The 26,892-nt window shown below is 39.5% G+C and overlaps 3 protein-coding genes across 5 annotated transcripts; 2 read left to right on the top strand and 1 right to left on the bottom strand.

Moving 5' to 3' along the window:
* The first annotated feature begins 1,112 nt into the window (after window positions 1–1,112).
* dync2li1 (dynein, cytoplasmic 2, light intermediate chain 1) lies at window positions 1,113–6,213 on the top strand. The gene is made up of 13 exons (XM_034898783.1): window positions 1,113–1,214; window positions 1,321–1,444; window positions 1,574–1,608; window positions 2,038–2,107; window positions 2,555–2,643; window positions 2,878–3,076; window positions 3,426–3,494; window positions 3,747–3,824; window positions 3,960–4,039; window positions 4,143–4,213; window positions 4,394–4,491; window positions 4,705–4,797; window positions 5,967–6,213. Exons 1-13 carry the CDS (start codon window positions 1,201–1,203, stop codon window positions 6,027–6,029), a joined length of 1,083 nt encoding a protein of 360 aa, XP_034754674.1. The 5' UTR covers window positions 1,113–1,200; the 3' UTR covers window positions 6,030–6,213.
* Window positions 6,214–6,632: 419 nt separating this feature from the next.
* On the bottom strand, window positions 6,633–16,309 carry abcg5 (ATP-binding cassette, sub-family G (WHITE), member 5). The gene is made up of 14 exons (XM_034898782.1): window positions 16,050–16,309; window positions 15,537–15,658; window positions 14,779–14,915; window positions 13,307–13,405; window positions 12,664–12,796; window positions 11,454–11,593; window positions 10,779–10,908; window positions 10,422–10,635; window positions 9,937–10,142; window positions 8,049–8,187; window positions 7,835–7,908; window positions 7,531–7,642; window positions 7,271–7,383; window positions 6,633–6,887 (listed from the first exon to the last, which is right to left on the bottom strand). Exons 1-14 carry the CDS (start codon window positions 16,223–16,225, stop codon window positions 6,703–6,705), a joined length of 1,980 nt encoding a protein of 659 aa, XP_034754673.1. The 5' UTR covers window positions 16,226–16,309; the 3' UTR covers window positions 6,633–6,702.
* Window positions 16,310–16,620: 311 nt separating this feature from the next.
* On the top strand, window positions 16,621–26,649 carry abcg8 (ATP-binding cassette, sub-family G (WHITE), member 8). Of its 3 annotated transcripts, XM_034898780.1 has the most exons (14): window positions 16,621–16,882; window positions 18,838–18,939; window positions 19,069–19,216; window positions 19,646–19,884; window positions 20,508–20,640; window positions 21,309–21,578; window positions 21,899–22,058; window positions 22,176–22,262; window positions 22,783–22,982; window positions 23,234–23,310; window positions 23,473–23,740; window positions 23,863–23,990; window positions 24,418–24,569; window positions 24,623–24,746. In XM_034898780.1, exons 1-13 carry the CDS (start codon window positions 16,838–16,840, stop codon window positions 24,553–24,555), a joined length of 1,995 nt encoding a protein of 664 aa, XP_034754671.1. In that variant the 5' UTR covers window positions 16,621–16,837; the 3' UTR covers window positions 24,556–24,569; window positions 24,623–24,746. The 3 variants fall into 3 exon arrangements, with proteins under 3 accessions (XP_034754671.1, XP_034754672.1, XP_034754670.1); XM_034898781.1 differs by lacking the exons at window positions 24,418–24,569; window positions 24,623–24,746 and adding an exon at window positions 25,876–26,649 and having other exon boundaries at window positions 23,863–23,975; XM_034898779.1 differs by having other exon boundaries at window positions 24,418–24,746.
* Window positions 26,650–26,892: the final 243 nt, after the last annotated feature.

Here is a 26,892-nt window from a genome sequence, read left to right as displayed (position 1 = left end):
TAACCGCTCAGGGCAAAGACCACAACAACTCCCCAGAAAATGCATGGCTGCCATAGCTGTCAGGGTCCACCTAGCGCTGTGGAGGAAGGTCTGGCAATGTGAGACTAAGGTCCGCCATAAACAGCTACCACCACTCTGCTCAGCGCCTTTCTCTCTGTGGCGTTACAGTTCCCAAATCCTTGAGAAATGTTGCTGGTCAGAACACTTTCAATGGTGCCCCTGTAGAAAGTGGTCAGGATGGATGGACTGAGGTGGGCCCTCTTCAACTGCCGCAGGAAGTGCAGACGCTGGTGTACCTTTTTGATGAAGTAGAGGTGTGCAGGTCCCAGGACAGGTTGTAAGCCACGTCAACTCCCAGGAACTTTGTGTGTCGGCTCCCTCCAGCCAGAGTCTCACCTGCTTTAAGGAGGGCTTTGTTCTGATGAACAGGGGTCTGTACGCTGGAATTAGCCTGACAGAGATGTGGTCAGATGAGCCAAGGTGGGGGTGGGGTGAAGCTTGAATGCTCCCTTAATGTTTGTGTAAACATGATTCAGTGTGTTTGTTCCCCTTGTTGCAAAGTCCACATGTTGGTAAAAGTAAGGGAGAAACTCATGTTTGCCTGATTGCAGTCCCCAGCAACTATGAGTCCTCCCTCTGGGTGTATAGTTTGCAGCTCGTTTATGAAATGGGACAGAGTTTTTAGAGCTGCTGTAGGATGTGCATCGGGAGCTATTTAGATGATTATGCAGTGATGATTATGGTAGAGAACTCTCTTGGAAGAAACCCATGGATACAAGACAGAGTACATTGCAATTTGTTTTTTCATGGGACACACACAGGCTAAGAACTATGCTGAGATTTCATGTTCATTAATATAAGTGTCTTGTGTGCCCTGATTTTGCACATATATAGTGTAGTCTGAACCTAGAGGCATTACTACTACAGACGCCAAATTTACAAACATATTAAGACAGCTCTAAACGTCTATGAAGCCAAAAGGTCTTAGATGTCCGTTGTTTTGATCAGGTTCTGCGACAGCCACAAGGTTTGACTGTCTCAACAAATGCACTGCATTTCCCATGATGCTCATTAAGTTGAGGAAAGTATTACATCATCAGAGTGCGCTGAGAGTTACTCTGGCAACGTTTGGTTGTTTTTGGTTGTAGCCTTTTAGTTGGCTTGTGAAGTTGTCAAATATTGTACAACATATCCAATTTGATGCCAAAAATAAGGTGAGAATGGGTCTGTATACCCGTTTCGATATTTCTGAACATTATCCCATACATTATAGCATGTTCTTTTTCGAACAGCGAGTCGCTCTTGTCTTGTATTTGTCAGCTCAGACACGCTATGGGAGCAGGCGGTGGCGGAGGTCCTCTCGCGGGAGGCTGAGGGTGGGGAGGCGGACGGAGGGGAGACGGTCAGCGAGAGGACCGTGTTTCTGATGGGGAGCAAGGCTGGGGTAGGTTCACCGTCGTGTCAGAACATAGCTAGACAGTACATGTATTGCTTTCTAATGGAAGCACTCTTTTCTTGTTACTAGCTAACTTATAAGTTATAGCTAGTAAGCTCACTTTTGCATTTTTTTCAGGGTAAAACGTCCATTCTCCTTAGATGCCTCGACAGGTGAGTATGTGTGTGGTCTTAACTATCATCTCAAAATGATCAAATCTAGCCTCATGATAATATATTATGTATGCAGACTAATGTTAAACAGACAGTACACCCGAAATACAATAATGCTTTAAGCATGGAAGTTTTATCTCGACCTTTAGTAACAGGATGCATCATTAAAATTCCCCAGTCCCCAAGATGGAGACAATCAGCCAACGTTATGACTTTGCCATGTGCAGTAAGCCTCCTTAAAGAGAGAAAGGGCGCAACGCAAACCTGATTTTGTAATCACTTTGATTATTCTCTGAATATTGTGTTGATAAACCCATTAGAAATCATGAAATGACTCCTCTTAATGCTCAGCCCAGCCATACATCTGTCTTCACTACGGACCTCTGTGTAACATGGCATTTTGGCACACCTAATACTGTTATCCACCAGAGACGAACCATCTAAGCCAACTCTAGCACTGGAGTACACTTTCGGACGACGGGCCCGAGGACACAACACAGTAAGAAAGCCCTTTTTTTCTTAGACATTTTAGACTCTTTTAGACCCTCCTAAAAATGGATAATTATGATAATTTGTGACCTCCTCAAACTGTGTATGTTTTTCATTTAGATTGTTAAGAAGGATCTGTGTGAAAAGATATCCCTTGTAAAGAGCTTAATGAGACAACATTCATTCACCACAGCTCCAGCACTACTGAGAATATTGAGCACAGTATACCAAGATCTCTACGAGAGTTGGTGTTGTTTATGTGACATGATATAATATGTACCCAAACCTATTGGTTCTCTATTAGTCAGGTAAATTCCTTACTTGAAAATTTAGTATAATCCCAAAAGGATTAATAAAGAGAAGTCTAAGTCTATATGTGCACAATTGCACATACTGTGTAACTTGTAATGCGATGGTGGGATAGTCTGACTGATAGTCTGGTGGTTTCACCTTTCAGCCCAAAGACATAGCCCACCTATGGGAGCTAGGAGGAGGGACCTCTTTGTCAGACTTGGTCCAGATCCCCATCACTCCTGTCAGCGTCAAGTAAGTCACATACATACATTCCTGACGTCTTGTTTCACAGTTTAGATAGATAGATAGATAGATAGATAGATAGATAGATTTATATTGATTCAAAAACGGGAAATTACAGTGTTACACCAGCAAAATATCAGACACACAGCACACATACAGAATATACATGAAATAATAGGATACAATATTCATGAAATGATAAAAAGGATAGAATACAAGAACAACAAACCTGTATTTTCCCAGGTCTCTCTCTGTCATCCTCATTCTGGACTTGTCCAAACCCAATGCCCTGTGGGGAACCATGGAAAAGCTGCTTCAGGCAACACAAGCTCAGTTGGAGAAAGTCTCCGCCCAGGCACAACAAGCACAGAAAGCCAAACCTGGAGCCAAACACCATATGCCTGTCCGCTCAGCAGCACGCGTGTTACCTAAAGACTATCCTGTAAGACCTCAGCCCATTATAACAGTATAATCTTTTCTTCAGTCCAAGGCAACATATGATAGCATATTTGAAGAAGTTTGGAAATGCATGATGAACTACCTCTGAAATGGTCTCCGGCTCATAGAAAATGCTAAATATCACAAATGTGTAAAGACTGATCCTAAAAAACTAAACCAACATGGTAAAAAACAACTATTTTGATAACAGAAGGAAAGTTCACCAAATCTACAGTGCGAAGTCCAAATAAGATGTGTAAGGCTTTTTTTGCAGATGAAAGGTAATAACATTTGTGTCCATTGCAGATGGAAGATGTACATGTATCCTTAGTTAACTGTGACTTTGTCAACAGGACAGAGAGCTGATCAGTCCCTTTGCTGTTCCTCTGCTCATCATCGGCAGCAAATATGACACCTTTCAGGTAAAACACGTGCTTCAACTAAATGCTACCTTACCTGTTTAGGTGGTCTAGTGGTGGCTTAATTACATACAGTTTATGATATTTGAAATGTTCGTTATTTGTACAAGGTTTTTTTAGGCAGAGAAGTTGTTGAAAGGTTTGGTTTTTTATAGTCACAGTGACATTGGTTTAACTTCTTGGATCCTGGTATGATTTGTATAACACATTGAATGTACAGTACAGTGTACAGTTTATTTTCCGTCTGTGTTGCAGGAATTTGACTCTGACAAAAGGAAATTGGTTAGTAAAACACTGCGTTTTGTTGCCCACTACTACGCAGCATCTCTTGTTGTAAGTTTCGTTTGACTATACATGCGATGCAACATATTAACAGTATTTTTTTTGCTTTGTCTTACCATTGAATTTATCCATTCTATCAACTCTTTCTGATCCACTTTTCTTTGATGTGCCTAATCTTTTCATCAGTTCACTAGCATCAAGACAGAAAGCCTTATGTCAAAAACCAAGAGCTTCTTCTCCCACCTGGCCTTCGGTCTGGACAGAGTGTGAGGAGGATAACAGCATTGTACTCCAACTAGTAGTGCTATTTAATGCTTTGGTTTGTTTCAAATTTTCTTTTTTATTCTTTTTTTTTTTAAATGTGATCAGGAAAAGCGTGTCCTTGGACTGTACCAAGCCTCTCATCGTTCCAGCAGGTTCTGACTCCTTCAGCCAAATAGGTGAGCACAGCACCACTCTGTGGCTAAAAGCAGTAATGCATTTGAATGGAATTAATATGCTATTGCTGTGCTGTGTTGTTGGACATATGCCTGATTTAAAGCCACCTTCTGCCTTGATATTTGGTGACATGAACAGAATTGTGTGATATTGGGTTTAAAATAATGCTCCTATTACTTTAGGTTCCCCTCCTACTACTGATGTAGACATTACGTCGCTGCATGCTAAAAACCCAAAGGACCTCTGGAAGAAAGTCTACGAGCGTGTCTTCCCCCAAGAGGTAGTTCAATCACTGGCAGCACATTTTTTATTCATCAGTATTCAAAAAAAGTAAATTGATGTAGCCTCGGATCTTTAAAAAACACCCTCTCACTGAACAATCATATTCACATCATTCTTTGTTATAAATATGCATGTTTGCAAGAACAAGGATGTCTGTAAATGCTCATCTTATGATCTTTTACTGTCCATCTAATTGACTTTGTCTTTGCAGAATACCAGTGAGCAAAGGGAACTAAAGGATCCAGCCAAAGACCCACAGTACGGTGAGCCTCAGATTGATGCCATGAGAGCCCAAAAAGACCAGGTAACACATCTTGACCTGTCACATACATGTTACTCTATAGATGCACAGTTGTTAATACTATGGTAAAGCACATCTGGACAGGCTTTGCTACTGCAATCATGACATAACCTATGAGTTGGCAGAATGGGGATCAATCAGTTCTCTTTGGAAATAACTGTTCACTTATCTGTGCTTTGTGACCTTGACCTCTGACCTCATGTGAAGTGGAACGAGTATTGGCGAAGATGACAGATTTTAAAAACATGCAAAGCGCTACATTTTCTAGTTGATTAAGAGGTTAGATTTAATGAAAGTTGTTGATTTAAACTGCCTAAGCTACCCTGAATTAAAAACAAGAATTGACATTTTATCAGAGAGACAAATAGATCTGCAGTTGAACACTGTTTAAATGCACTGTTTAACTGCACTAAACAGTACAACTGCACTAAACACTAAATACTCTGCTCCAGACCTGTCTTAAACAAGGCTAATGTCCCAGAGTAACCTTCTGTCCTTCAGCTGCCTTTATATAGCAGTGTTTCTCTCATTGTCTCATTAACAGGCTGCCATATATCTGTGGTATAACCTCAGAGATCAGTAGTCTCCCTGCTGGCCGGTCCCAGGGCCACTTTGGCTCTACTGACTGACTATCGTGCTCTGCCATTGGACGACACATAATGTAATTGGTCTCGGTAACCAATAAGAGAAATAGGGTGAAGGTTTACTCCAACAGAGTACATGTTTTGAGGATACATTAGTGAAGGCCTATCGTTACAATGGTAGGAGAAACACTGGTCCTGTCTTTGCTGGCACATTGCCAGGCACGTTCCCACATTGGCATAACCGTTAGCAGGAATGTACCTACCTTATTGTATTCTACCAGGTATGGCTGAGTAAAACAAGATAACTCAGAAAAGCAGAGGAATTGCACATTTGTGTATTACCCTTATAAGGTAAAAATATATGCCACAAATCGATCGTTACTGCATTGAATACAAACTCTAGTAAAGTGCCAAAATCTGAAAGAGGCTTTTAAGATTTCTGTTGTGGAGAACAAAACCTTGTTTAATTTTATGAGCAGGCATTTCTGCATTATAGTACTGTATGTGTTTGCAACTGCCTGCATATTTTATTTGTACTTCATTGATGTAGAAAAGTTTTTTTCTTTTCTTCTCTCTTTCTGTTTTCAGGAGTTGGATCAGTATAAAAGGGATGCCGCTAAGTCATGGAAAGGACTGGAGATGGACACATGAGAGATACTCGGCTTAATTTATTTCTTTTAGTGTCATTGTTTTTTTTAAACAACAAAACAATTTGTATACCAATGATAACATTTATCTAAAAATAAACAGTTCAACATTATTAAAATAAGCATCACTTCCTGTTCATAATAGATTACAATTACAATATCTATACAAAAACATAATACATGCAATTCATTTGTGACATTTTAGTGCTTAGAACGTTGATACTCTTCTGTTATTCAACGACAGACACTAGTCCATCATTACGTTTTTAATCAAAACAGTGATTCATAGTTTAAGCTGTAGTTTACATGTACCACTTTGTACAGTATATACTTTTATATTGAAAAAATTTGACATTGGTGCAGATATTTGTTCTAGTCAGAAACTGCATTTTTAAACTATACAGAACCTTGTTTGAGCACCAATCATTGTTACAGCAGGTTGATTCATGGTGCTGTTTAGTACTAGGACCACTCGGTTATTAAGCAATCATATCAGGTGATGTATGTCCACGGTCGAATCCTAGTTAACACAGATTAGCCCCCTCTGTACTGTACCTTGCACGCTGCACTGATTTTTATGAGAACATGTCTAACAAAAGCTCTTTGTACTTGCATCATTGCTCTGAACCATAATACCTTATTCTGCAAAACTTTAGGGTAAGGGTGTGTCTGTAGTTTTAGTGACGTACAAGCCTGTCTCTGATCTTGAAGCTGATCATGCCCAGCAGCAGGAGAGCAGGCAGGAAGGAGTATAGGAGAACAAAGTCCAGTGTGTATCGGGACAGAGCGCCAGGGTAGCCTTCTTCAATGATCTGACTGCCTTGAGTGATAATACAGGCTCCTGGCAAAGGTTTGGAAACATCTGCAATAGCACAACACACCAGAGAGAAACAGTTTACCATTTGTCTGGTTTTAAAACAATTTTAATTCCCAAATCAGCCAATGAGCATCCTTTGATCTATCTGTTAAAGCAGTGGCAGAAGCAAAGATTAAAGGTTGTAGCTGTTAATTACATTTCCTCTATTGTAAAAGTGATCCAGCTTTAGATTCCCCTAAAGGGGCAACACTTATTCCCAGCGTCCTCTCCAGGTAGTGATGTCAAGGCCAAGAACTTTACATCATACACTGACAAAAATAGTTTTTTTTCATCATCATTATCTTAACATCTTTTAAAGAGTTGAATTATTATAATCATGGGTCCCTTTTGATGACCACAGATGATAGTCACACTGCACACATACTTACTGCATGTGAATTCGAGTTCGTGGAACTCTGTGACTATGAGCAGCTCACAGCTGTACTTCTGGAAGGTCAGGTAACTGAGCCACTGGAAGACCATTGGCATCTGCTGGGTGCTCCTGTTGAGAGGAAGGTCTGTGACTTGGCTAATATATTCATTAACATTGAAGAGTTGAAAAGGTTGCCTTGTTAAAGGTCCAAATTACAACAGGCTTGGCATAAAGTTACCTAAAGTTAAAAGTTTAATTGAAAACATGGTGTCTCACCTTAGAAAGCCAGATCCCACCATGATCCCTGCAATATTGAGCAGAGCCACTCCAGTGTTGACCATGTTAGGGTCTTGGACCACTCCTAACAGCACCACAGTCAGCAACTCACCTGAATAATAAAAAATATATATATATATATATACTAAAACATACTATAATAACAATAACATACATACCTTTATACTATATAATATAAAACATGGACATGCACACACTAACTTGTCCGTATAATTCTTTGCTTTGAAGAAAAAGAAGATGCCTGTAAATATGTGCTCGGGCTGTATTGTATGTATTGGCTCACCTGTAATATGTGGCACCAGGACTACAGCAGAATAACACAGGAAACGCAAGCTGTCAGGGTGCATCCCCACCGTCCTGAGGGACAAAACATAGAAGAGACAAAAGAGCAGTTAGTGCTAAGGGATGATGAGCTCATATTCTGTATGTACACCCTTTGAATCCTTGTGGGCGGTTCATTGTAAAGCTTTCATCTCACGTTCACGCTTACTACCCACCAGTAAAGGAAGGAGGTGAAGATGAAAACGCTCAGTATGCTGAAAGGCAGGATGTGGAAGATGTAGGCCAAGAACATTTGCCATTTACTGTACAGACCGTCCTGACTCTCCTGATCACTGATGGCTCGCAATGCCGGGACTGTTGACAAAAGCAGAGTGAGACAGAGAGAGAGAGAGAGAGAGAGAGAGAGAGAGCAGACACTGTGATCAGTGAAAAAGAGGTGCTCTGAAATTACTCTTAAATGTGTTACAAATTGTGAGAAATGGGCATTAGAGTAAATTAGGGTTATAAAGACCATTGAAAAGTACTTGTTAATTAATATAAAGTTTACTTCTTTTGTTGTTGTTGCTGTAAACAATTAAACTTTAATAGAGCGATCACATTCTGAAATCTTGATTCTAACAAGAGATCATTAAAATGTTGAATGATGTTGGTATGTTGCTCTATCCCAACCACTCCCTTGAAGACCCAAGCCTGTTCCAAGATGGCAGATTATGGTTTATCTTGATATCTCGGCTTAGTACAACTCAAAGCTGGTCGGTTGCCAACAGTCCATGTACCAGGTCCACAGTTGTTTCTTGTTTATTTAGGCAAAGTTAAAGCTGTTCTTATCAGATTTTAGATTCAGCTGATAACTGAGGAATATATTCACCCCAAATAGCCAATATCCTTCACTGGTTATTGTCTTTCTAAATCATCTTTTAATATCATCTTTTAACATACAGTACATTTTGTGTATAAATGAATGTTGATAGATTCAATTAAAGCCGTATTACCTATTTAGCTAGAACATTCTCACTGCAATAAAATACATGAATTTGGATTTTAAAGTTTTAAAGTCTTAACAGCAAAAATAAAAAATATATATATATACTGTATATATATATATATACTGTATACACAGATCAGTTCACAAAACTATCATCATACATGTCCAAAAGAGACCAGTTAGCTTTTTTTCTCTGTCTATACAATAATGTGCAAATGTTTATCTTCATGTGAGGTCACCCTAAGTCACACAGCAGCTGCTATAAATACTAACCATGATGTTAACACAGATACAGATGCACAAATACAGATCATAAAGTACAGGTATGTAGGTAAAAAGGCACTTGGGTTCATTGGGCTCTACACGGACTAAAGGTCTTTCTCCCCCTACATGTAAACTGCAAATGCAAACTATAATACCACTCTAACAACTGTGTAAAGCCACAGCCAATAAGAATATGTGTACTAAACACATCTGAAATTAAAACTATTCTACTATAAATGTTTTATTTATAATATTTGTGAAGATGACAACTGCAGTTCTAATCCATAATAATAATAGTTTAACTTACAACTCCTCACTTAATCTTTTACTCTGACCTAAGTGAGACACCACTGAAAGTACATGAAGTCTCTTTGGGCACTTTAACCGAGCCAAATCCAAGCTAAACGTTACACAGTTCTGCTGAAGGGAACAAAAATACTGCAGACAGCAGACTACTTTTACCCAGAGACAAGTGAGCTTACACAGCTGAGATAAAGATGTTTCGGACATGCCTCATCTAAAGATAATACATCACGTTTACTCAAACAATAGACCACACGCACTTCAAAATGTCCCTGAAGTCGTTGTGTCCACCTCGTGTAGATATTTATTGGGTGATATTATCAGACACTTGCTGTTAGATGGAATATGTCACCCAGACACCATGTAATTGCTGAAACACACCTACATGTCAAGTTGTTTGCCTTGGGTATTCCAGTTATTATTTCCAAGCAAGATTCAGTGGTGCTTCTTAATGTTTCAGTTTAGTTTTTCAATATGGATCTCTCTGTCAAAAACAATAATCAACACTATTAAAAGGTCACTATTTATTGAATGGTGTTGGTGGAACTCACAGAGAGCCACAGCATTCAGCATGCCAGTGTAGGGTGAAGCACCAATGCTCTGATAGATGATGCCAATGCGGTCTTGAACAGCACCCTTGTTGACGTCATTATCTAAATGCATCACGAAGAAGGCCACGAAGAGACCGTAGATCAAGTTCTGCGACAAACGCATCAGAACACCCATCCTGTCTCTGGACAGGTTTCTTGCTGTCCGCCTACAGAAAAAACACACATGGAAATACAAAGAAAACACACACAAAGGCGTACATGTCCTCAGGTACATATTCTTACAACAACACACAAAGGGCGGGAAGGGACTGGGAGAATTGCACAGATGAGAGAGAAATGCTTTTTTTGCACAAGAAAGGAATAAGATGGATGCACATACTTGAGAATCTAAATTTGATCATTTCTATGGGCAGTGTCACTTATTGCCTTTACAGACAAACACAAACACACAACACAAGGGGGCTGAGGACTCACTCAGCACTGACCTGAGTAGAACTTCAAGTTTGGTGGCACCACTAGGTGACTCTTTGCTCTTGAAGGGGATAGCTGGCTTGTCTGCCCGCTGCAAGCTCTGCTCCACTTTTTCCAGCATGCTCTGGTAGATGGCAGACTTCTGATAGGCTGAAGTGATGTCATGCATGCGATTAAAGGTGGCTGCCTCCCTCTCACTGCTGCGTGTGTCCACTGAGGTGAAGTCAACTATGTCACATCAAAGACATTTGAATATTTAAATGTCCAATAATACCCTTTAAGATACTGTATTATTCCCAAGATGTGCCTAGTCTTTATTCGTCAAAGCTGGGTGGCTATAATTTACAGTAGAGGATCATAGAAAGAAGTACCATAGATGTCAAAGGGGTTGCAGTACTCTGGACACTCATATCCACATTGGCTGAAGAAGTCCACCATCTCCTCTGGCTGCCCACAGAACACCAGCTCTCCACGACTCATAATAGCTATCCTGCTGAACACCTGGGCACATACACATGATATTCTGTTTTGGTAGAAAATGGTGAGCCTTTTGTTTAAAGGACAGGTTCATATTTATCAAGCCTGAAAACAACAGTCCCCTGTACATTGAGACAGTTGTCGATTGCTGTGATTGTTCCCACTGTCGTAAAGACAGAGACGAGGTGTCTCCCAATGTCATTTTAATGTAAAGTAAAAGATAATGAACCAAATTCAGAGACTTTCTTCCAAGTGCCCATTACTTCTAATGTTCAGTTTAATATGAGGCTTCAGCAGACTGAGTCAGACAAAGCGGGAACATTTTTCCATTACAGTTCAGAAAGGAAAAGCTACTTGTATACATGTAAAGTTGCAACTTTAAAATACAAAGAAGACTGTGGATTTTATCCCCCCTTTACATCCATCAAAATGGAATTTTAAACAATTTTGATTATGGCATGTGGGCATTGTTTTAAAATAGACTTGAAAAAATGTGAATTTATCCTTTAAAAAAAGTTTCTGATTAAGATTCACTCTTTTTATTTTCTTCAGTTTATCTCAATACCCACCCTGAAGAGCTCGGAGCGTGGTTGGTGGATGGTTACTATGACGATGCGGTTCCTCCTGGCCAGCTCTGCCAGCAGCACCACGATCTGATTGGCGGTCATGCTGTCCAGCCCAGTAGTCGGCTCATCCAATAGGACCACCCCTGTTACGATATCATCCCAATTACATCACCACACTCACGCAGGCGTGTCACACATTAATATATCAAGAACGAGGGAAAGGCGGGACAATAACGTTTTTTAAGTTGCAAACTTTTAAACACACTTTTTATTAAGTTGCACATGCAGGACTCTCAGCGGTGCCAACTTAACTTGTGGCGATAAGTGAGTTATTTTTCTAAGTTAATTACTCTAATTAGGACAATTAAAAGATTGCCTCTTTGCATTATGAAAGCAGAGTGGAATTAGCAGATGCTTTAATTGTGAGATTAATTCATTTCCTGGTTGATTGGAGAGGAAGCGAATGGGAACTCCTCATTACTCTGTGTGTGTGTGTGTGTGTGTGTGTGTGTGTGTGTGTGTGTGTCCATAGCCCTTCTAATCCTGAATGAGGACTGAGACCCTTCATTCTCCCTAGAGGACTGTAGACCTGATAAACTACACCTGGGATGAGCACTCACACACTCACACACTCCTACACACTAACAGAGGTGGGTTTCTGCTCATTCCTTTTGCAGTGTGATAACCTAGTCTTTCATTACTCTTCTCCATCTCTCCCTCTGTCCCTTTCTCTGTCATTTCCTTATTCCTCTCTTACTTAGATCCTTTTCCTTTTTCAGTGAGGACTTCTAAAACTCTTTGGGGAGAGACAGGTATTATGGTGAACTTTCTTCTGTTCTCAGGATAGCACAATCCTACCTCCAGTCCTGTTGCTCTCAACAGTTTATTCATGGAATATATTGTGTTATATGCAAAGAACACAAGGGACAACCTTTATGATATTGTGTCACAGCCCCTTTTGTATAATGCTCGTCCCACGTGTCTCAAAGCTTTAAAATAAATCACCTTTAATGCTTCCCTTTATCTACTCCATATCTCCTCATTGAGGGTCTACAAAACCTTAAGAATTTAAGGGATATGAGTTTTACCTTGATTCACCTCATCATAATGATTTAAATTTGCAGCAATAGCACACTTTTGAAGTCTGATGTCCGTGCTACACAGATAAAACTCCTGTAGTTCTCCTCAGACATACTACCCCAAAGCTACTTACTTGGGTCCTGAAGTAGCTGACCAGCAATGGAGACTCTCCTCCTCTCACCCCCGGAGATTCCCGGGAAAACACGACCTCCAATAACACTGTCGGCCACGTGACTTAGACTCAGCTCGGCCATCACCTGCAACACCTGCACAAGAGCCAGAGGTCAAGGGTCAAGATCTCTGAAATAGTTCTGAGTGAAGGACAGGCCAGGAAACTTTTAAGGGAAACGGGGAAAAAGTTATACATTTTCTTTTTTAGTTAATAGCTGACAGTTGCACACTTTTCTCTTCTCACTTCGTTATAGGGGAGTAATCGTAAAATGGTTAACACACAAGCTGCAAGAGTGTAGGTGCTGATTACTAGCTAAAGCAAAAAACACATTAGAACAATACAAATACTAGTGAAATTGTACATGCATTAGACTCAAATGTTGCAAGGAATATCCAACTAATTTGACCTTTGAAGCAATGTTTGATTCTATTTTATATTCTCAGTTATCCTGATGTTGGACATAACCTTCTTTGAAATAACTGTGACTCACATTTGCTTTAGATGGCAAAGATAATTTCTCTAGCCAGGAAAACTGCCAAGTTTCAGCTAACTGATACCGAAAACTGATAGAGTGGACAAAGTGGAAGAGGTTCTCAATAGTCACCTTCTTCTTGATGGCTTCGGCCGAGTGTTTCCGCAGGGCCAGCTGGGCTGTGTAGGTCAGAGTCTCCTCCACTGTCAGATAACTCAACAAGTTATCACTCTGGAAAAGAAAGCAACAAAGAGAGAGTACAAAAAGAAAGTAAAGAGTAAGAAACAATTAAGAGATGCAGTGAGGCAGGAGTGTGTCTATTTGATCTTTCATACTAATTTGCGATATATATTTGTAAAATTACTTCAGCATTTTTCACATACAAAATACACTGCTGCCAGTATTTTATCTCCACCAAGAAGCATTCATGGGTATGATCACCTCTGTCTTTCTCTTCTGTGTTCATCTCTATTCAAATAACAGTATATCTTGAAACCTAATGGTGTGACTGGCATTACACTTTCTGTAAACATCCATGCTGCACACGTTTATCAACAGAAAAGTGTAGATTTCAGAATATTCATTTATTATTTATCTACAGTTTATTTGCTGCACATCCTTGCACATTGAGTGTACATCCATATAGGACACTTACTTCACGGAATGTTCATATATGTCCACACACACATACATAGGCCTACATTTATTGCTTGAACCTGCTGCCTGCCCTAATTAACACATGGTGCCTCACTCCCAATCCCACTTCTCCTTTTAGTCTCCCATCTGAATGACTTTAATATCAGGAGCTCATATCACCTCCTCATCTACAGCTTAGCAGAGGAAGTTAATGACGAGGCTTAGAGAGCAGGGAGGGGTTGCTATCAGCTAGAAGAAGGACATGATTTGAAAAGAAGCGAGGCAGGTTTTAAGCCAGTGTTTTTAATTCAGGCTTTGGATACACTTGAGCACCTCTCATTGAGAGATTAGGTGTATGAGGAGGCCAACAAGGGCCTTTAGTTCATTTCCTCCAGAGACCAGGGCAACCTTTTCAGGAGTTTTTGCAAAATAGTGCTCATTGAGTTTGTGGTGTACAGGCCAAAGGTTTGAACACACCCTCTCATTCAATGCGTTTCTTTTATTTTCATGACTATTTCAATTGTAGATTATCTCTGAAGGCATCAAATCTATGAACGAACACATGTGTCACAATTATGTACTTAACAAAAAAATGTGAAGTGTTTTTCTGTTATTTTACACTTTTTTGTTAAGTACATAATTCCACACGTGTTCATTCATAGTTTTGATGCCTTCAGTGATGATCTACAAAATAGTCATGAAAATAAAGAAAATGCATTGAATGAGAATGTGGTTCCAAACTTAAACACTGTGGCATGCTATTACATGTTATTCTGTGGGGCAAAGTTTACCCTGACAGTGGTGTGTGATGAGAAGTGGGAAAAAGTGAAATGTGTATGTGAGTAGGTGCCAACCAGGCCAACTTTCAAACCACTGTTCTGTCTCTTAATTAGAAGTTCAGCAGTTGATCACTGATTAATTGCTTGAGTTTATGCTGTGTGTATGTGCAGTATGTGCATGTGTGTTACCTGCAGTACATAAGAGAAACAGTCCTGGTACTCCTCTCTCTTCAGTTTCATGCCGTTAACGAAGACCTCACCCAACAGTGTACCAGAGTTTGTAATCCTCCCTGAGATGGCATCCAACAATGTAGTCTTTCCTGAGCCTTTACAAGGCAAAGTGCACGCACACACACACACACACACACACACACACACACACACACACACACACACACACACACACACACACACACACACACACACATACATTTGTACATATAGTATTAGGAAACATATGTAAATGTATATTGTTTTACGTAAGATTAGTTTGTTGGGCTTTTGTGGCCTTTAATCGACAGCTTGAAGTCAGGAAAGGGGAGAGAGAGGGGGGCAAAAGGCCCTGGGCCAGATCTAAACCCTGGCCGCTGCCAAGGACTCAGCCTATGTGGGGGCGCACACTCTACTGGGGCACTAGAGGCAGCCCCAAAACATATTAAAAAACATTTTAGATTAGATTTTTTCTGCAGGTGGACATTTCCCCATTACACTCTAGTCTTAACCAGTTAATTTGATCTTTAACCTGAATAAAAAGGTGCTGTTGCATTGCCTTTATTTACATCTTTCAGCAAGACAAATTGAATACCTTGCATTCAAGAGTCACACTGTCTCACAACTCAATCATTTCAATCCATTTCCATTGAAAATGGATCTTATTGTATGTGATGAAAATATATCTGATTTTTTTGTTTAAACACTTTGCTCTTTGGACTGAGCGAAGTGCAAACCTGAATTGCCCAGAATGCCCATGATCTGCCCACTGTCCACGTGGAAGGAGACATCATTGAGGATCTGACGAGTCCATCGCTTCCTGTAGGAGGGTAAGTTCCACCACGGACCCACACGCTCACTGGACACACACACACACACACACACACACACACAAACACACACACACAAACACACACACACACAAGGACATTTTCAACATAAAAATGTTTTAATATTTTCAGAATCTGATCAATCCCCACTGTCAAAAAAAGTGTTTAAGTATCAACAATCAGCAGTGTGTTACACTAGGCAATAGACAGAAAGTTGCATGTGTTACACATTACATTTATTCTTCTGCTATTGCATTAGAAATGAAAGTTAGATCACATAAAATTATAAATAATCAACCCAAACCTGCATGTATAATAATATAAACATCATCTGCACAATGTCATTTGACTGATTTAAAGAGTCTGTTGTTGTCTCTCAGCCATCCTCTTGTACACTCTGTCTGTGTCTGCAGCTTTTACCTGACTGAGTAGGAGATCTTGCTGACACTGAGACAACAAGAGGGCTCTGATTGCTCTAATCGCTCCTCTCTATTGTCCTTCCATACATCCCTCTTCTCCTCCAACACAAACTTGAAGGACTCTCTAACGTTGGTCCGGTTCTCTGGCTCCACCTTCATTGAATAAAATTTGTTCATGTCTCCGGTCAGTGTGCTACTCCAAACAACAACTGTAAGGCAAGTCTGTCTAAGATCAGTTTGCTCATATCCACACGACTTGAACACAGCATGTGAACCTCTCAAGTTGAGTCGTCTTACAGACCCAGACTTTGTTTCTCTGCACCCAGTACCTGCACAGCGCAACAGTATAAGAGCAGTGGTGTCTCTCAGGAGCCATAAACACACACTGTGTTATCTCAGAGAACTTTGATCTGGAGACACAGACACACAAAAAAAGCACACACGCTGAGTACATTGACTGGTTAGCTGACTGCAGTCTTCTCACTTCAGTCCATAAATTGTACGTTGTGTGTAGAAAAGCTATGCCTGACAGGACAGAGCAGATGAAGAACTGATGTGACATGAACTTGAACGCTTTGAGAGAGAATGCTTGTGAGCTGAGACAAGAGGAGGTCTTTAGCTGGACTGGAGTCAAACTATATAACAAAGAGAAGACACGGAGAACAGGGGGACAACAGGAGAGAAACAAGGCTGAGACCCGTAGAGAGAAAAAGAGAGAAACTAAAGAAGAAGAAAGAGGGGGTGACAACCCATTGACCCTACAAACATCAACCAGCATTTTGTATCATCATGAACACAGACACCAGCCTCAACCATGCCAACAGCTCTATACAGGTCAGTTTATCACATTGGATCCCAAGGCATTGGTTTTGAGTTGCTCGGCTGATACACTGATATACCTTGGTTAAATCAAAACCATGTCTAAACCTTCTGTTGATTCCTTTTATCCCCACCTCCCAAAACCACTGAACTATAAAACTTAGTCCATACTCTAAAAGTTATATTTTAATGTTTTTAGTTTGCAGATTAAACGTGCACCTTAGGTCAAAATGTTTTAGTTTATATTTCTTTTTTCCAGATTTTCCTCCAATCCAAATACTTGAGAAAAGTTTGCTGTCCTTAGTGTTCATCAAGTTCAAAAAAATCTTTTCTGGTCCCACCCCCTTTTTCTATTTTTATGCTTTAGTTAAATGCATACTAATTTAAATATACATGTTACATACACATACATGTACCATACATAAACATACACACATATTGTTTTCTTTTCCATCTATCTACGTTTCCTTCTATCTATGTCAAATCAAATAATATAACATAATAAATTAATATTTAGCATTTGTTTTTATAACTTTATTTTGAAATGCAAAAGTTTCTCTCAAGTGATGTTTGCTCTCTCTCAATTGAAACAATGTATACAGTTCGCGAGCTGTTGATTATTTATTGTTTTAAAGTCAACAATATCTTTGAATTGAAATGCTATTAGTTTTATGAAAAGTGGATTAATTGGTTCTCTATAAGTAGTTATATTTTCAATTCTTACAACTCTCTTTTGAAGGATAAATATAGATAGGTTCAGTGTTTGTTTTGTAAATGTTCCCCACACTTCCAAACAGTAAGTGATGTATGGCAGTGTGAAGGAAAAATTCAATGAGCTTTGATTTAATAAGGTAGATAGTTTTACACAGTATTGCAATTGATTTGATATTTCTGGCCTTCATATGATGTGCATGTGGCTTCCAAAATGATTTTTCATTGATAATTACTCCCAGAAATGTAAGTTATTTTACTTTTTCTATTTCAATGTCATTTACCATGAGTTTTTTGTGTACATTTGTGGCACAATTTTCCAAAAATTATAAATTTGGTTTTACTTAAATTCAGTGTTAGTTTATTTGCATCAAACCTGCGCTTCATATTTTTTAATTCCTTATCCACTGTATTCAAGTGTTGTCCCAGATTTTACCCCAGAACAGATTAGTGTCATCAGGAAATAAAATGCTTTTCAATTGTTTTTGACACCTAACTTACATTATTTATATACAAGTTAAACAACAATGGTCCCAACACTGACCCCTGGAGAGCCCACAGGGGGATTTTCTTTACCTTTGATTTAAGGTTTTGCAATTCAAAATGTTAATGTTGATTACGTAAGTAGCTATTAACCCAAGAACGTGCAGTCCCCCTAATTCCAAGTTTGTGTAATTTCACAAGCAATAAATTGCGGTCTACTGTACAATGTAACACTGTACAGAGTACAGTGCGTAAATTACTTGGTGTGAGCATGTGCTTCATTTTGAGTGATACATTGTCAGTCAATACTTTTATTTTTTTTGAGAGATTTCTGGATTACATAATAAAAATTGGTAGAATTAGGGTGTTTTTTTTTAAATGGACTCTGGATCCTTAAAAGGTCTTAGGCAACTATTTGCATGTACAAACACACTCAGATGGTTGAGTCATGCTCACATGCTAATTCACTAAACAAGTAATTAAAACTGTAAAATAAACTAGTTGATAAAGATGATAAGAAGATCAGATACTTTGATGAGGTAACGTTTGGTTCAATGTTCTCAGGGGATTTTCACAGACACAATGTGCAGACAGGTTAATTAATTATTATTCAAACCTTTGGCAACTTTGAAATTATGATTTCTAAATTATCCCTCTTAATGGTCTTCACACTGATTTTATTGCAGTTTGTCCTTTAGAACTGATATGGATACTGATATAGAGTCTTTGCCCCAGCAAAACTTGTTGACCTGTCTGCCTTACTGTCTCTTTAACAGCATTCAGACATCGAGTTGTTCTCGACTGAAGAAGATAGCAGTCTCTACTTCACCTACAGTGGAGGTCGCAATGAGCTGGAGGTCAATAACCTGCATTATGAGGTAACCAATAGAAAGCCACTCTGCTCACATGCACATTTAATGTATCTTTTAACTGTTGCATATCTGTATTATATACTGTATATCCATGTTGTGTATGCTCATTGTGTGTGTTTGTGTGTGTGGTCCCAGGTTGACACAGCGGCTCAGATTCCCTGGTATGAGAGGTTATCAGAGTTCAAGTTGCCATGGGAGATAAACAGAAACAAGCAGATAGCCATCAATAGGCTCAGCCTCCGAGTCCACAGCGGACAGATGCTGGCCGTCATTGGCAGCTCAGGTGACACAATCGCAAGCAAACACCCTGCTTTTTAGTAGTACCGTTTTTAATCAAGGTAATGCTACAGGACTTCTCCTTGAACAATGTCATTTGTTCCACCTGCCTTTCTGTCAAGCTTGGCTGAGGGCCTCATCTCAGCAACACTGTTCACATGGAAAATCAAAAGCCTCAATTCCTTGAATATATATATACATGTTACACAAATGACACAAACAAAAAACGTTTTCTTTATTCATACGCCAGCTGCATGAACTAGTAAGTAAAAAAAATAATAATAATCTGCCCAAAATGCCCAAAACTTCATGTAGTATGTAGTTCATGCCTCCTAAAACTGCTTATTGCTTTGTTTTAGTTATCTTAATATTCTACACTTGTAAAGTGACTTGTAGTATGTTTTAATGCTTAATTTATTTATTCATATATTCCCAGGTTGTGGTAAAACATCTTTGCTGGACATAATAACATGCCGTGATGAGGGCGGTACAATGACGTCCGGTCAGGTTCTGATTAACGGGAAGCCAAACACACCCCAGCTAGTGAAGAAGAGTATCGCTCATGTCCGCCAAGATGACCGCCTTCTTCCTCACCTCACCGTCCGGGAAACTCTTGTCTTTGTTGCCAAACTGAGGCTCCCCACCCACTTCACACAAGCTCAAAGGGATCAGAGGGTGAGATTAGACTTTACAGACCAACAGGACATAACCATATCCATACTGTACTATATATATATATATATATATATATATATATATATATATATATATATATATATATATATATATATATATATATATGTGTATATAACAACTTGTTTTCCTTTATTCAGATACACTTTCATGCACCAGTTTACATTTACAGTGGAAATACATTTATTTAGCCAAAGCAAAGAAGAAAATAACAGTTGACAATTCAAAACATATCATAAGTATAGTCCAATTGAAAGTATGTTGTTGCGTGTCATTGGGCATTTTTAAGTGGGTATATGGAAATCCTGGAGCTTTTCTAGTGGGTAAACTGTGTGTATCTGCGTATCACATAGTAGACATTTGCACAGATTTACCACAGCATGAGAACATCTTCTAGTACAAACACTGACATCATACTTGAAATGTCACAATCTGCACATGATTGCCATTTGGACCAAATGTGATTGCAGTGCAATGTCTTGTTCCCCCACAATGTATTAAGCAGACATACTAATTGATATATGATAAACATTTCTGTGTGTTGTGAATGACGGATGTTATAAGTTATATGTGACAAACTGTATCTCTGCTGTTTTCTGGCCCAGGTGGATGATGTCATTGCAGAGCTGCGGCTGCGACAGTGTGCTCACACCAGAGTGGGGAACGACTACGTGAGGGGTGTTTCTGGAGGAGAGAGGAGGAGAGTCAGTATAGCTGTCCAACTTCTTTGGAACCCCGGTGAGAGAAAAACCAGACAAAGAACCTCTTAAACTCTTGAATTTCCTTCTTAATTTTCATTATACACTTTCAGCCTCCCATTCATCTTTTTTTTAGATGTCAAACTTGCTTGTAACTAAATCACAGAATCCCTAATTCAACATCTTGGTCACATTTAGTAGGCAGCTTCACATGCAGAGTCTCTTCAGCCATTCAGTGATTATCAGCTCATTTTTATACCTGTCAACCTGCACCACCTAACAGTAGCAGTTTAGGCCTGCAGACGTTAATGTTGCCAACTACAGGCATATTTTATTTGAACAATTCTATCGATAAACATCATATGTGTCATAGATTTCAATAACACACAGATTTATCGTTTATCAACATCCATAACATCTTATTTTTCAATACCTTAGTATAATTTTATTTTATACAATATTAAGATGTAATATACAAAACAATTATAATAGAGTTCCCTCCCCATTTTGAAGTTTTGTCCATCTATCTGTCTAGCTTTTGATGGAACAGTTGTATATTCATCTAACCTGTTTGACAACATGAAATCCCACCAAATTTTCAAGACCTCATTAAAATCTGTGTCTGCTATTTCACCTGTCTGGATCCTTTCTGCATCTCCACAAACCCTTGACCACCAGTAGATCAGCAACAACGTTTTTATGTTTCAGGCATTTTGATCCTGGACGAGCCCACGTCAGGTTTGGACAGCTTTACAGCCCACAACCTGGTGATCACACTATCCCGCCTGGCCCGGGGTAACCGTCTGGTCCTGCTGTCAGTCCACCAGCCTCGATCAGACATCTTTCAGCTATTTGACCTCGTCGTCCTGCTGTCGTCGGGGTCAGCTGTTTATAGTGGCGCTGCTCGTGACATGGTGCCTTACTTCACTGCCCTGGGGTACCCCTGCCCAAGATACTGCAACCCCTCTGACTTCTATGGTAAGTGTGTGTGTTAAAAGCTGTGAAACAGAATTTGGTGGTGCTTCTTTCCAGCAAAGTGTTTATCACCCCACACTCATTGACAACTTTAGGAGCTTTATCACCAAGAATGGCACATTTGTTGGTGCCAAAACACAAACGCAGCTTCAAAGTTGTCAACATGTTTTGCATCTGCATCTTAATGATAAATACTGTAGCTTTTTAAACACCCATGGGGTCAAATGTGACCCATACCTCTTTATAAACCTTTTTTCTTTGTCAAGCCTAATTTTGTTAGCGTGTGTGTGTGTGTGTGTGTGTGTGTGTGTGTGTGTCTCCAGTTGACCTGATCAGTATAGACCGGCGTAGTCCAGAGCAAGAGGCCGAGTGTTTGGAGCGGTCCAGAGTTCTGGCTGAGCAGTTGATGGAAAAGGTCCGAGACACAGGCGATCACATGTGGAAATCAGCTGGGACCAACACAGCACTGACACAGACTGAAAGGTAGCTGTGTGTTTAAGTTTGCATGGTAATAATGGTATAATCATGGTAATAACTTATTAGAAACTCGTTCCAATATGCTAACCCAGACAACATGACCCACTGTTTTCCTGCCTGCAGCCATCAGCAGCTGAGCGAAGTAATCACCATTTCCAATGAAAGCAACAGACTGCCAGGCCGACTACACCAGTTTACTATCCTCATCAGGTAAGACCAACTGACACGCGTGTGTTACAGCAGTGGTTGCCAACCTTTTTGCCCATTGTACCTTCACAATCCTGTCAGATGACTTCAAGTACCACTTTATCGACAACTGTCAAGTTCATTTAAACTGATTTTAAAATAGATGTTGTTTAATACTATTATTTATATAAAAATGGATGTTATTTTAAAAAATGTATACAAAATACAGTAATCCTGGAATTGTCCATCTTTAGGCTTTGAACTCTTTTACTCGTTAGGCTCTTTAGGCTTGATCTCTTTTACTATCAATGTCTTCTATTGATAGTTTGATTAGTTTTGCATTTGTAGTTTAGCTTCTACTTTTCAATCAATTATCTTCACGCTACTTTTAGCTGTGCATTTTGATTTCTCTGCTCAGTGCAAACTAGTTTTCATGAACTTTCAACAGGTGGGTGTTGCAACAAATATAGTAAAGATCAGCCTAACAACCATTTGTAATCTGTTTGGTGTGTTTATTGACCTCCCCTCCATTCTTCTCTCTCAGGCGTCACATGTACAATGACTTCAGAGACCTGGTCACCTTATTGGTCCACGGCTTTGAGGCCCTCCTCATGTCACTGCTGGTCGGTTGTCTCTACTACGGGGCAGGAGAAGAGCGTCTGTCCATTCAGGACACAGTGGCCCTCCTCTACATGATTGGAGCTCTCACCCCATTTGCTGTGGTGCTGGACGTCATAGCTAAATGTGAGAAACGTTTGTTTGGGAGGATGAAAGCCAAATTTGGTCTGCAAATGAGTCAACGAGACATTTTTATTCACACAATGTAAATACTTAATTTATGTAGCTGAAGAGCCCATGTGACTTTTTAATAATTTATGTTGCTGTGTTGTGTATCAGCATTAAACTTATTGAAGAAGAGTTGCAGTCTGTGAGGCAGCCTGACATCAGAGGTTATATTGCTTCAGCTCAACAAACTAACTTTCTGTTCTCTGCAGGTCACACGGAGAGAGCCATGCTCTACCACGAGCTGGAGGACGGCATGTACTCTGTCACCTCCTACTTCTTTGCCAAGGTAAACCACACTGATGAAACTGTGTCTCCAGTAGGGGCCAGTCTCGCGCCATGCTGGAGTCACACTTTAGTGTAATGTACAGTACTGTAATGTGGAGATGAAAGCGTGTGTGTGTGTGTTTATGCTTTTCTGTCTGTTCTGTGTATTAAAACATCCTTCCAGGTCCTGGGGGAGTTACCAGAGCACTGCGTGTTCACGCTGGTGTACGGCCTGCCCATCTATTGGCTGGCAGGTCTTAACGAGGCTCCAGATCGTTTCCTGCTAAACATCTTGCTGGTGTGGCTGATGGTTTACTGCAGCAGAGCCATGGCTCTGTTTGTAGCAGCTGCGTTGCCCACCCTGCAGACCTCAGCCTTCATGGGCAACTCCTTGTTCACTGTCTTCTACTTGACCGGAGGTTTTGTCATCAGCCTGGAGAATATGTGGCTTGGTGAGGAGATGAATTCACTATCCTTATTTAAAAAATGTGTGAGGTTAGAGAACAGCTTGGGGAAAACGAATAGATGCTGTTCAGTGTGTGATGTTCACACCTGAATGTTTTTGACTCCCCAGTGGCCTCGTGGCTCTCCCACGCCTCCTTCATGCGCTGGGGTTTTGAGGGCATGCTGCAGGTACAGTTCAGAGGCAACAAGTACCCTGTCACCATTAGCAACTTCACCATCCAGGTGGACGGCATACGCGTGAGTTAGAAACAAACAAATACAGAATCATACATGGGTGTTAATCAAACATTTCCACATTGTCAAGTTTTCTTCCTGTTTTTTTAAATGTGCTCTAGAAATAAAGTTTGAAGTTTTCCCCCCTAAAAGTATTTTTGAAGAAACAACTCACACATCCAAACAAATTAATTTGTGCAGGTGCGTTGGACGATAACACAAACTTAGACACAAAGACAAAAATCCCACACTCTGCTTTTTTTTATCGTCCCAAAAGTACAAATTTCCTTATTTTTTAAAGTTAGTGTATTCACTCCAAGGAAGAAATGTTGAAAACTACAATATTGGGCAATAATTGTAAATAAATAAACTACACTATTAAAATCAAAGCACAGGACATGGACAAACCAACATCTTTCTAATCCTGTAAGTGTCTGTGTTTGTCTTTGAGGTGGTGGAGGCCATGAACATGAACCAGTACCCTCTGTACTCATGCTATCTGGTCCTGCTGGCAGTCTGTCTGGTCTTCATGGCGCTCTATTACCTGTCCCTAAAATTCATCAAACAGAAGTCAAGTCAGGACTGGTGAACACATCTGGACCATTTCCAACAATCAGACCAAACGCTGTCTGACATCACCCACGCAACATCAGTCCGGTTTTCAACTTTAGGAAGGGTTTTTAGCAGCAGCAGAAGGAAGTAAAGTGGGTTCTAGTTCGACTGGTTCGACACTGAGCCATGCTTTCCATTGTTATTCTACTGTTCTTTATTAAGATGTTTTGACACAAAAAAATTACAACGTAGGTTTTGAATTTACCTTTTCACAATGATCTCTAAATAAGAAACTCCTGCACTCTTTTTAACGGTAGAAAACGTGAAATAACCCTTCTTCTAAAGTCACCCTTCTTTTTTGTTTGTTGTTGTTTTTTATATTCAAAAAACATAACAATCTCAAACAACACACTGGGACATAGGAACGCGTCCCAGGGCTAAAGTCACCCATCTTGATGTTTGAAACAATTCCTAAAAGTGCAGCAATTTTTCTCATCTTTGACTAGTCAATAAATCATACACAAACATACACCTAACCGTTTACAACTGGGAATATTTGGAGTGTGAGTGAGAAAATCAGTTTTTTGAGAAGCGCTTGTCGCAGTACTGCTGTCTGCTGCTGGATGGCAGCAGAGCACTGCACTCATATCAAAGTTAAAATGATGAACTTATTTCTCTCCCTCACTTCCCAGTCTTGGCAAATGATTAGAGCGCCACTTTGGCAGATATCCATCTGCAGCTTTTGCTTGTTCCATTTTCAATCTTCTTTTTTTCTACAGCTTTATCTTTTTTTCTATATGTAAGGTTATTAAGCTTAACAATGTGTGTGCCAGTATAGGGAGCACTGGAGAAAAAAAAAATCCTACTAGAGATTTAGTAAGTCACACTAAAAAAGAGCTTGTACTTGTGTCCTCATAGATTGAAGATTATGTAAGCAGTTTTTTTTTTTGCACTGGTGCAAAAGCCTGATAAATGTTTTACTGACCTGGTATGAGTCCACATTAGTAAAGTATTACATCAAACTGCTTCATTGAGCGTGTTTTTGTCTTCATACAGTACTCTCTCTCTGTCATACAGTTAAATGGCATTTTGTTTCAGCACCACGCAAAACTCTTAAAAATAGTTCTTAATAAAGTCATAGTGCATGTAACACCATCAAAAAAAATGTTTCCGCAATTTTACCCATTCATGTCAACTGTACTCATATTATTAACTTACGCAACAATATAAAGGCAAAACATTGCAAAAACTAACAACAAAAGTTCCCGATGACCCTGTTACTTCTTTGCGTTTTAATTTGTTTCACAAATAAGCGCCACAGTCCGGGCTGACCCTCTGACGTCAGCTGGCCCAGCAGCTTGCGTTACATAAACCAGGAATATCTTAGACCAGGATCAGAGACCATGGAGGGTTCAGCCAAGCAGAGGAAGGCTGCAGATGCACGTCAGGGGACAGAAGAGGCTAGCATAGGGTTAGATGGCATAAAACATGGCAAGCCAATAATCTTTTGGCATGGCAATTATTTGTTCTTCATGAAAATATTTTATTATAAAACAAGTAGATGCTGTGCAGAGCTAGTTTAGGGCGAGAATGTTTTTTACTGTTTGTGGTTTAAGGGTATGTGTGGGTATGTGACATACATTTCTTTAAAAAAACCAGGGCATAACCTGTCCCAAATCCACAGAACATACCAATTCTGAGCAGGTTTGGAGAATGTAGTGTGTTCACACTGAAAAAAAGTAACATAACAAAGGATACTTGATTTTTGAGGGCTTTTAATACGGAACAGGGTGGAAAAAGTGTTCAGATTCTCTACTTAAGTAAAAGTATGAATAGCAAAATGTAAAATTACCCAATTTAAAGTAGGTCTTAAATTTAAAATTCTAATGAAATTAAAGCACAGAAGTATTGATAATTTAATCTATAGTAAAAGTACTAATGTAGCAGAACGGCTCCTGTTAGTGTCATATTACTTAATGTTGTAACTGATCAAGAAAGACATTTTTATTAATTCTATACTTTAGGGTGGTTTGTAAATACATAACATTTTATAGTGTTGATAGGTTTTATATGAACAATTTTAATCTGTACAGTAATATATTACCATGGTAGTCCGATGAATGTAGTGAAGCGTAAAGTAGCATAAAATGGAATTACTTAGTATGCTACTTTCCAACACTGAGATGAATATAAAGTGCGTAAGTATTTAGAATTACAGAAAAAATGTTTAGTAAAACAATTCCAGTAAAACCTTAGAAAACAAAACCAAAAAACTTTTGGAAAAAACGTTTCTTCATCTGTGAAGTTTAATTTGCAGTTTGATGCATGTTGATTTCTTGGGTTCTAAGTCCATGAACAGTATACTATAAATATT

Source organism: Etheostoma cragini, chromosome 17 (genome assembly GCF_013103735.1).
Source record: "Etheostoma cragini isolate CJK2018 chromosome 17, CSU_Ecrag_1.0, whole genome shotgun sequence".
Taxonomy (NCBI): Eukaryota; Metazoa; Chordata; class Actinopteri; order Perciformes; family Percidae; genus Etheostoma; species Etheostoma cragini.
The sequence above is the reverse complement of the archived record's forward strand: the minus strand, read 5'-3'. Positions and strand labels throughout refer to the sequence as shown.

What these genes read in the sequence shown, in the direction of transcription:
- dync2li1 (XM_034898783.1), top strand. An exon ending in GGGCCCGAGGACACAACACA is followed by an intron (nt 2,108 to 2,554) that starts GTAAGAAAGCCC and finishes TTCACCTTTCAG; the next exon opens with CCCAAAGACATAGCCCACCT. An exon ending in GCCTTCGGTCTGGACAGAGT is followed by an intron (nt 4,040 to 4,142) that starts GTGAGGAGGATA and finishes AAATGTGATCAG; the next exon opens with GAAAAGCGTGTCCTTGGACT.
- abcg5 (XM_034898782.1), bottom strand. Translation starts at nt 16,225, where the DNA reads ATGAACAAATTTTATTCAATGAAGGTGGAGCCAGAGAACCGGACCAAC. An exon ending in CACGCTCCGAGCTCTTCAGG is followed by an intron (nt 10,909 to 11,453) that starts GTGGGTATTGAG and finishes GTATGTGCCCAG; the next exon opens with GTGTTCAGCAGGATAGCTAT. An exon ending in CCTGGTGCCACATATTACAG is followed by an intron (nt 7,643 to 7,834) that starts GTGAGCCAATAC and finishes TTTATTATTCAG; the next exon opens with GTGAGTTGCTGACTGTGGTG.
- abcg8 (XM_034898780.1), top strand. Translation starts at nt 16,838, where the DNA reads ATGAACACAGACACCAGCCTCAACCATGCCAACAGCTCTATACAG. An exon ending in CAACCCCTCTGACTTCTATG is followed by an intron (nt 21,579 to 21,898) that starts GTAAGTGTGTGT and finishes GTGTGTCTCCAG; the next exon opens with TTGACCTGATCAGTATAGAC. An exon ending in CCTCCTACTTCTTTGCCAAG is followed by an intron (nt 23,311 to 23,472) that starts GTAAACCACACT and finishes ACATCCTTCCAG; the next exon opens with GTCCTGGGGGAGTTACCAGA.